The sequence below is a fragment of the Psilocybe cubensis genome, chromosome 12 (genome assembly GCF_017499595.1).
Source record: "Psilocybe cubensis strain MGC-MH-2018 chromosome 12, whole genome shotgun sequence".
NCBI classification, from domain to species: Eukaryota; Fungi; Basidiomycota; class Agaricomycetes; order Agaricales; family Agrocybaceae; genus Psilocybe; species Psilocybe cubensis.
This window is the reverse complement of record NC_063010.1, coordinates 816,898-826,879: the sequence shown is the minus strand read 5'-3', so window position 1 is coordinate 826,879 and position 9,982 is coordinate 816,898. Positions and strand designations below refer to the sequence as shown.

Here is a 9,982-nt window from a genome sequence, read left to right as displayed (position 1 = left end):
GAGGGAAGAGGGAAGAGAGAAGAGAGAAAGGAAGAGAGAAGTGAGAAGTGAGAAGTGAGAAGTGAGAAAGAGAAAGAGAAAGAGAAAGAGAAAGAGAAAGAGAAAGAGAAAGAGAAAGAGAAAGAGAAAGAGAAAGAGAAAGAGAAAGAGAAAGAGAAAGAGAAAGAGAAAGAGAAAGAGAAAGAGAAAGGGAGGAAAGAGGAGATAACTGGATGTATGCGATTCAGAAATTGAAGAAAATGAAAATGAAAAAGAAAATGAACAAAAAAAAAAAGAAAAGAAATCAAGCGGAAGAGTAAGAGTGTGAATAGGGTAATGAGAAGCAAGAAAGTGAGAAAGTCAAAAAAATCAAAAGCGCATATAGAAACGAGAAACGAGAAAAAGAAAAAGAATAACGCGCATACAATCAATCAAAACACAAAAAAAAAGGAGAGAGAAATGGATCTTCCACGCCAATTCAAACCAAACCAAACTAAAATCATAGCACAGAATAGCATAGCAGAAACAACAACAACAACAACAACAACAACTGAACTGAACTCAACGCAACTCAACGCAACGCAACTGAATACACCTCCACCGTAAAAAATCACAAAATCACAAAATCAAAATCAAAGAAAAGGGGGTAATAGCTCGAAGCAAGCAAGCAAGCAATGCACATAAACAGACGCTCTTCTCTCCTTTCTACGAACTCGCCCCCGCCCCCGCCCCCGCCCCCGCCGTCCCACTCCCATCCCCACTCCCACTCGCATTCGCATTCGCACTCGCACCCGCCGTCCCCGCCACCGTCCCTGTCCCATCCCCACTTGTATTCATACTTATAGTTGAGCTTGACCTCGCATTCGTGTCCGCCCCACTCGCACTCGCACTCCCACCCGCATCCTGTTGTTGTTGTTGAGGTATATAATATTGCTGCTGTTGCTGCTGTTGGGGAAGATACTGCACGCCCTGCATCTGCACACCTTGCATTGGCATTTGCATCTGCACACCCTGCATCGGCTGGTGCATCGGCTGGTGCATTTGCATCTGCATTGGCTGGTGCATTTGGATTGGCTGGTGCATCGGCTGCTGCTGAAGCTGCAACTGCGGCGGGGGAGGGGGAGCATGCGGCGGATACCCCGGATAAACAGGCCACTGATACCCCGCATGCGCATGCGCGTGGGGGTACCCCGGAGGCGGAGGCGGCGGCGGCGGTGGGGGAGGGTAATACGGGTAATACGGCTGTGGTGGAGGATGATGATGATGAGGAGGAGGAGGGAGGGGTGTGGGTGCACCTGGAAGTTGAGCTTGAGCTTGAGCGGGAGTAGCTTGTTGCTGCTGCTGCTGCTGAGGGGACTGCGTATGAGCATGACCATGAGGCGACGGAGTCAAAACCGGAGACTGCTGCTGGATTTGCTGGGTGTTTGTCGGAGGAGGGGCGGGAGCAGCACCTGCACCCCCTCCTCCAACCCCCGGCGTCGGCCCGGTGTTCAACTGCGATGGATTACTGCCATGAACCTGCCCCGTGAGCCCGTGCAGGTGTTGTTGCTGTTGCTGCTGTTGTTCATGTTGAGGGATGTACCCTGCATACGCGGCGTATTGCGGCTGCGGCGGAGGACCCTGAGGCGAGCCGGCACTCGGATGATGATACGCGACTTGCTGTGAAGGAGGAGGAGGAGGGAGTGGACCGGGATAGATATGCCCTGGCGGAGGCGGCATCGGGTAAAATCCCGGCATACCATACGGCGGGTACGGTGCTGGTGCCGTTACTATTTCTGTTACTCCTGGAAGCTGCTGTTGTTGCTGCTGCTGCTGGGGTAGCGGCGGCTGAGGAGGAGGAGGAGTGTGCGACATGGCAATATCCATTCCCGGATCAGGGAACATCGGCGTGGAAGCCGAGATGGGCGTCATAGGCTGAGGCGTCGACGAGCTCGTGCTAGTACCCTGCGGCGACGCCGCGTCCCCCGTCGGCGTCGCCCTTCCATCCTGCTGCGACGTCTTCGTGTTCCTCCGCGCGCGCTTCGTAGCAGGCGGCGATCCATACGGATCATACCTACCCGTCCTCTTACTCACCGCCGCCGCCGACGAAGAGGCAGAGGCAGATGCAGACGCCGCGCTCTCCGCGACCCTGCCTTCGGTTAACAGCGGTATCCCAGACAGCGGCGTGCTAAGCATCGACGGCGAGTTCTCGATATCGTCCGCTTCGCCGCGGTACCTCAAAATCCCATCGACGCCGCGCTCGACCTTGGGCGGGTTCCGGAAATGCGTCTTGTCGAGGTATTCCTGGCTGATGTCCAGCGACGCGAGCTCGGGGAGCGACGATGGCGAGCGCAATCTCCCGCTCTCGACGTCTTCGATTTTGTAGTATGAAATCAAGTGCTGCGCTACGCCGCCAATGGTGACAGAAAAAGTCTAGTAGCAATAATGTAACATAACAAAAGATCAATGAATAATGAATAATGCAATCAAAGACGATAGACAGACAAACCTTTTTCATCAGCCCATCGGGCTTGAACTTGTAGCTGTTCGTCAAGCTCCCCATCAACGTCCTCTCCCTTTGCTTATCCACACTCATCCCCGCCGCATCCGACTTGGGCCGACTCAACGACTGGCCCTCCCCCCTGCCCCCTTCATACCCCCCACCCCCACCCCCATCCACATCCATCTGCTGCTGCTGATGCTGCTCCCCCCTCGCCCTATGCCCCGCGCCCCTCTTATCCGTCTCGCGATACAACAAAAAATTCCCCAAAATCCTACTCGGACTCCAAAAGAACCCGTCCGTCCACCGCTTAATCCCGCTTTCATCTTCATCGAAGACAAAGACTGACCCGGACGTGATCATCTTGCGCTCGGCGTCGACGAGGCGCCGGGTGACGCGCGGGATCAGGCCGCGGCGCGCTGCTTCGAGGATGAGGAGGGCGTCGCCGGTCGTCTCGATCCACCCGGACCAGGGGGGCTCGGTCCATGCTGATGTCGCTGTCGATGCTGAGGCTGAGGCTGAGGCCGATGCGGAGGCCGATGCGGATGCGGAGGCGGTTGCTGCTGAGGACGAGGAGGACGAGGAGGGGAGCGGAGCGGGAGTCGAGGATGAGGAGGATGGGGTGGATGTGGATGATGCTTGATATTGTTGTTGTTGTTGATGTTGATGTTGTTGTTGATGATGATGATGATGATGATGGTGCTGCATCGACGACGCGTGGTGGCCTGCGGATATCGAGGCCTATATGTCAGTCAGCTTCACATCGTACCGTATCGTATCGTATCGTATCACATCGAATCGCATCGCATCGAACCACATCGAATCGCATCGCATCGCATCGCATCGCGATCAACGCCCGAACGAACCCCAAGACGAAAACCCAAAACAAAAGAAAAAAAAACAAGCATCAGCGCCATCGACGACCAACGACCAACGAACGAATCCAACACCCAACACCCAACACAACACCCAACACCCCATCACCACCCATCACCCACCCCACACATTAAAGTTTCTGATGAGCACTTTAAAGTTGACTCACCGCTTACCGTAGATGTGGCCCACTCCGTCAGTTCAGCTCGCGGATGGGTGCAGTCGGAGTCGGAGGAGGAAATTTTGTGAGAGCGCGGGGCGCGCGCGGGTGCGGGGTATGTTGCTTTTCGAGTGCCGCTTCAATTCAATTCAGTTTAAATTTGGGATTTATGTATGTGTTTTTTTTTTAATTTTTAGAATTTTTTTTTTTCTTTTTGGATATTTGAATTTGGAAATTGAATTTGAATTGGTTTTACTTTTTGACTTTCATTTACCCAGCACCGTCCTGGACCCGGACCCGGACACGGACACGGACACTCACACCAACCAAGCCCTCCAACATCCAAAAGTTGAATATTGAATATTGAATATTAAGCAAACCCCTTTCAAATTCAATCGGAGTATACTATATATCTGATATAACCTAGTAATACTAATAGTATAGGCATTGCGTTGGGTTTGAACTTTCTTTCAACTTTCACGTGTTTATATAACTTGATCTGATGTGACATTGTCATTGTCATTGTCATTGTCAATGATCTCCACGTGGGAAACTTGCACTGGCAGAGAGTTCAAAAATCTAAAAAAGCAAAAAAAAAAAAGCTAAAAAGTTTCCATGTAATGTATACTATACATTTCTACTATTCCATAAACTTGTACGTATACACTGCCAGCCTGACCTGACTAAATACTAACTACAACTACGAATCCAATGTGGAATCGTATTATCTTCTGAATCCCCTGGTTTCACCAAGTCCAACGTGACTTAGTGTGACAACGTCTGTCGAAATCAAACCCCGCCCCAATAGATTAGAGTTTCTGACGCAACGCGAGCGGAGCTCGAAAATGTGCCGAGTCAGAAACGGCTGGCCGCTGGCGTACGAGAGCATACACTGCACAACATTCATGGTCAATATTCAATATTCAATATTCAATATTCAATCCCTGGGATACTCACACTCATGTGTGTGACAATCTCCTCTTGCCGATGTCAGGATGTTGTCAATAGAATCGCGGTGTTATCCCTTTCTATTTCTGTCCGCTTAATTTTGGCTTTTTTCCAACAACCAAGAACAACAACAACTCTGGGGACAGACAGGCCACATCAGCCTCCAGCTCAATAAAATCAAACCACTAATCCATCTTCTGCACCTGTCGGGCACCGCATTCTCGTCTATCGCCCTTACGGTGCGTTCTTTCCTAAAAAGAATCCCCCAACTCTCAGAAATATCAGACATGCAGATGTTGACAGTCCATCATCTCCGTATCCATTACCTCTAGCGCCGGCCTTCGCTCGGTTCTATCGCCAGAAAAGCAATCTCTCCATCTCCATCTCCATCTCCGTCTCCCTCTCACTTCACACACCCCCTTCACGTTTACTAGGCTATCGCTATAAAAACAGTTCACCTTGTAAGTTTTGCTCAAACAATCTCTGTCCCCGTGCATTTTCTTGTGTACAGTCTATCCGTACCGCTCGCCATAGCATCTGCGACTTGTTCCTGTAAGTTCTCATAGTGTAACCCTGCCCGCGGAGTGGTGGAGGGATCCGCCCTCCGCTCCATACCGTTTATTTCCAGCGCTGCGGGAGGGTTTTTCTTTGCGGTGTGTTGGTTCAGAGTTTTTCTGTGAGCTATTTCTTTCCCCTTGTTCTGCGCATCCGCATCACTCGCCCTGCCCCACCCCGCGCTCGATCTTTGAACTTGGAACTGATTCCTGTGTTATCTATCAAGGATGAATGCTGCGAGCACCACTTTTACTTTCGCGTTCGCTTTGACTTTCACTTTCCCCTAACGGTATCTAATCGTTAACGTTTACATAACACTTAATGTAGGTGCATGTTCCTCACAGTAAAGCCAAAGTTCTGGTACCTCTTGATGTACTCTGACGCGCGAACGCTCGCCTTATCTGCTAGGATGGCTCTGAATCCGCTTCAATGTCCACAAGCACCGGCATTTCGAATTCCGCGTTTGAATGAGCTGGAGTGCTCATCCAGTACCTCTGGTCCGAGTCTACCTCCGCTCAATAACCAGGTCGTTCTGGATCTAGACCAGCGGCTGCAAGTACGTATACCCATGTCGTCATTACAGCAAACACTCATGCTCACGCTTCTTCAGACATATGCTACACAGTGAATCAGTCGTTGGCAGCTCCAAGTCCTTTGGCTGCGCGATGACAATGTATAGCCTTGTCCTTGACATTGACAAACACTGACATTCAGCTTTCTGGTCCGGGGGAATGAGCCCCTTTTCACAGACCACATTTATATGCCAAAGTGCTGCACTCTAGATTTATGTCTTGCAAAAAACATGAACTGCGAGCAATGCCGAGTGCGTCATGCTGAAGAACCACTTGTGGGACCCCCTGCTCTCCGCCGTCTTCTCGAATAGTATCGTGTACGTATCTTTATCTGAAAAAGTTGGCCTGGGGAAATCAAAGCTAACATATAGTGCTATCACGCGGTTGGCATCGCGTGGATTTGCTGGCCTCGGGTTTGCATTCTACCAAAAATAAAATGTAATCAAAATTAAAACAGGTAATTTATTAAACGCGTATTCAGATGTTTTGGCACCGACACAGCCTACCTTCGATTTCCCAACAAAGTCTTGAGTGATGTTCTTGGAATTGAGCGGTAGAGATGCTGTGAATTGCCTGGCTGGTCCGTTGAAGTGAGTTTATGGTTTTGAATGTATTTCGATTGTTGAACGTTGATCCCTCTGTTAGGAGGAGACCCGGAGACGAGGCGGGAGAGAGAGACGAAGGACCAGAACGTGTTGGGTGTGCTAACAAAGAAGGAACTGAGGCTACGTAGCTACGGGTGTGTCTACAAATACTGTGTGATATGTGACTACAGGCACGTGTGTGTGTCTACGTTAGAGGGAACTCTAACATCACCCCCCTCTTAAAGGTGGGCGTCCGGGATGTTGTGGAGGCGTATGTAATTGTTTAGTACTTCAGAGTTAGGGAAGGATGAGTGGCTTGACCACGAAGCGTCTTCCTCTGTGCAGCCATCGAGCAGCACGAGGAACTGTGTTCCACTGCGCAGGGCCCTGTGGCCGAGCACACTTGCAATGTCTGGGGGTGGTAACGCGGGGGGAGGTGTTGGTGTCGCGGGTGAAGTTTGGGAATCGAATTCTGCTGGTATGAAACGGGAGAGTTTAGAGACATGGAAAGTAGGGTGGATCGACCACGAGGCCGGTAGGTCGAGGGTGTAAGACTGGATGCCAACGCGTTTCGTCACAGGAAAAGGTCCGTGACGCTTAACATCGAGCTTTTTAGACGGACGTGAGGACTTGATGTCGGAGGCGCTGAGCATCACCATGTCGCCAACATTGAAGACGGGTGGAGCGCGGTGAGAGGTGTCATAGGATCGCTTCATTGCATCAGCGGCGAGGTTTAGCGCTGAAGCGGATTCCTTCGCGAGGGAATCCATTTGAGAGGCGAATTCAAGAGCTTTGGGGACACGGTCGTCCGAGAGGCGTGCGGGTTGCAGGGTTCGGCGGGGGTTGGAGCCATAGTTTAGGAAGAAGGGCGAGAAGCCAGTGGACGAGTGAATCTTATTGTTGATAGCAAATTCGGCGCATGCAAGCCATTCCACCCAATCATTTTGCCTGTTATTCACAAAGATCCGTAGGTATTGTTCGATTTCTTGATTGACGCGCTCAGTTTGTCCGTCTGTTTGAGGTCGAAATGCGGTGGACGCGTTCTGTGAAATGCCTAGCAGGTCGTTGAGGGCCCGAGTAAAGTTTGACAGGAAGATTGAACCACGGTCGGAGATGATGCGTCGTGGCAGTCCGAAGTCTTTCCAGACATGGTCGCGGAAGAGGCGCGCGAGACCCTCAGAAGTGATTGACTTTTTGCATGGGATGATACGAACCATTTTTGAGAGTCTATCGACGACGACAAAGATCGAATCGAAGCCGCGAGATTTAGGTAAGTCCACGATGAGATCACAGGAAATGATCTCCCAATTGGAGGAAGGGATTTCGTTGGGGGTCAGTAGGCCCGCGGGCGCCATCCTCAGAGGCTTAGTTGATTGACAGGTGGGGCATCCATCAACGTAACGCTTCGCGTCTTTTGATAGTGACGGCCACCAATAGTCGCGCAGGACGAGTTCCATGGTCTTCATCCGGCCAGGGTGGCCTACGGATTGGTGATCATGACAGTCGGCGAGTATTCGTTGACGCAAGTTGCCTTTGTTTGGCACAAAGATTCGGTTATGCCATGAAAGCAAGCCGTCGTGGAGGGACCAGCCAGGCAGGTTCTTGTGCTTTTCCCACATTTCAGTGATTTGGTGCTGGTGAGTTCGAATGTCAGCCAGGACGGGGTCATCCCCAATTGAGCATTCAGCAGTACGTCGAATGTGTTCTGGGCGCAGTAAGGTGACGTTTTCGTTGTCGCCAACACCTTTATCGTAGTCGGGGCGGCGGGACAACGAGTCTGCGCAGATCATGGTCGGGCCTGGCTTGTGGACGAGTACGAAATCGAATTCAGCGAGCTGCAGGGACCAGCGAGCCTGACGACGGTTCAATTTCTGAGCGGTCATGAAATACTGAAGGTTCTTGTGATCGGTGTGGATCTCAACAGGAGAATCGGAGCCGTGGAGGTAGCGTCGCCAGTCATCGAGAGACCTCATGATTGACAGTAGTTCGCGGTCATGTATCTCGTAGTTGCGCTCAACGGGACTGAGGGCTTTTGAAGCAAACGCGACCGGTTGCCAGGAATTGTCAACAAATTGGCTGAGCACCGCGCCGGTTGCGTATCCAGAGCTGTCTGCCTCTATGCGGAATGGGGCACCGTCGCGGGGAAGAAGTAGCACCGGGTGTGAAGCGCAGGCGGATTTGAGCTCGTTGAAGGCGGATGTTGACAAATTGTCCCATACCCAAGGCGCCGAACCACCCAGGGCATGCAGGGGAGCGGCAATGCGGGAGAAGTTCTTGATAAACCTACGGTAGAAGTTGACGAAACCGAGGAACTGTTGGACGTCCTTACGACAGCGCGGGATTGGCCAAGAGGTGATAGCGTCAACTTTCTTGGGATCCATGGACATTTTCCCGTGGCCGACAATGACGCCCAAGTATTCCACACGGTCCTGCTCAAAACAGCACTTTTCTGGCCGCAGATAAAGCTTGTTGTCCTCCAGAATCTGCAAGACATTGCGGACAAGATGTCGATGGGACTGGACATCATCAGTGAAGATGAGGATGTCATCCATATATATCACGACATGGCCGCCAGCAATGAGATCCTTGAACAGATCGTTCATCATATTCTGGAAGGTAGCTGGTGAGTTTGTCAATCCAAAGAACATTACAAGAGGCTCAAAAAGTCCAAACTCCGTGATAAAGGCAGCCTTGTGCTCATCGCCTTCCCTGATACGAATGTTATTGAAACCCCAGCGGACGTCAAGTTTGGTGAATACTTTCGCGCCTTTAAGCTTGTCCATGAGGTCAGAGATGAGCGGCAATGGATAGCGGTTCTTGATCGTGATATCGTTCAGGCGTCGGTAGTCTTGCACAGGGCGCAGTGAGCCATCCTTTTTCTGGATGAAGAAGAAAGGGGCGGCATAGGGAGAGATGGAGTCCCGTATACGGCCAGTGCGTTTTTCCTCTTCTATCCATTCCTTGACCTTCGAGGTTTCAGCGGGCGACAGACGGTACGGCTTTGCTTTGAACGACTTTGCATCTGGTTTCAGGTTAATAGCATGATCCCATGGGCGACGGGGTGGGAGCTCGTCAAACTCCTCTTTGGAGAAAACAGGTGCAAATTCCTTCAGGTAGCGGTCGGGATATGAAGCTGCTTCACGTTGAGTTCGCAAAAAGTGAGAAATGCGGTGGTCGCATGAGCCATGGACTTGTTCGGACGTGAACTCATTGAGGTCAACCGCGCACATCGATTCACCATCGGCAAGTTCACCAGCAAAGGCGTCAGCCCATTCCGCAGCAGAGACCGGCGTGAAGGGGCCCGGGCTGTCATCAAAGATGTCGTCTTCACGGAGCTGGGGTCCTTCGCGGCAAACATTCACGGTTTCGCCATCAGGGTGCGAAGTCGGCAGCACGTCAGCACCACAGGACGTGGGGCAGCGTGCAAAGCAGAGCTTGGCCTCTCGCCAGTCAACAAGCGGATTATGGAACCAGAGCCAGGAGTGCCCGAGGATGAGGGAAGATGATCCCGTGTTGGTGACTGAAAGGCGGAGTCGCTCAACATGGTTTTCAATGCGGATGACAAGGTAAACAACATCTGTGATAGCACCGTTGGCATTGCGAGTTCCGTCTGCATTGTAAACGCTAACGGGGTGGGGCAGCCGCTCAGTCACCCATCCATTGAGTTTGACAAAATCGGAGTGCACGTAACAACCAGTGGCACCGCTGTCTAAGAGCGCTTTCAGCGACACCAAAGAGGTCGAGCCTGGGGGTGCAGCCGACATTGGAATGTCAAGGCATTTACTCCCCATGCGGGAGATGTAGTCGCGGGGCTTCTTGAGCTGCTGGAGGA

At 51.6% G+C, this 9,982-nt stretch overlaps 1 protein-coding gene across 1 annotated transcript; it reads right to left on the bottom strand.

The window, feature by feature from the left end:
• Positions 1-684: 684 nt before the first annotated feature.
• On the bottom strand, positions 685-3,166 carry JR316_0012255 (Global transcription regulator sge1; the record flags this gene model as incomplete). The annotated part of the gene is made up of 2 exons (XM_047897880.1): positions 685-2,391; positions 2,468-3,166. The coding sequence occupies 2 exons, from the start codon at positions 3,164-3,166 to the stop codon at positions 685-687; spliced, it is 2,406 nt and encodes an 801-aa protein (XP_047742769.1).
• Positions 3,167-9,982: the final 6,816 nt, after the last annotated feature.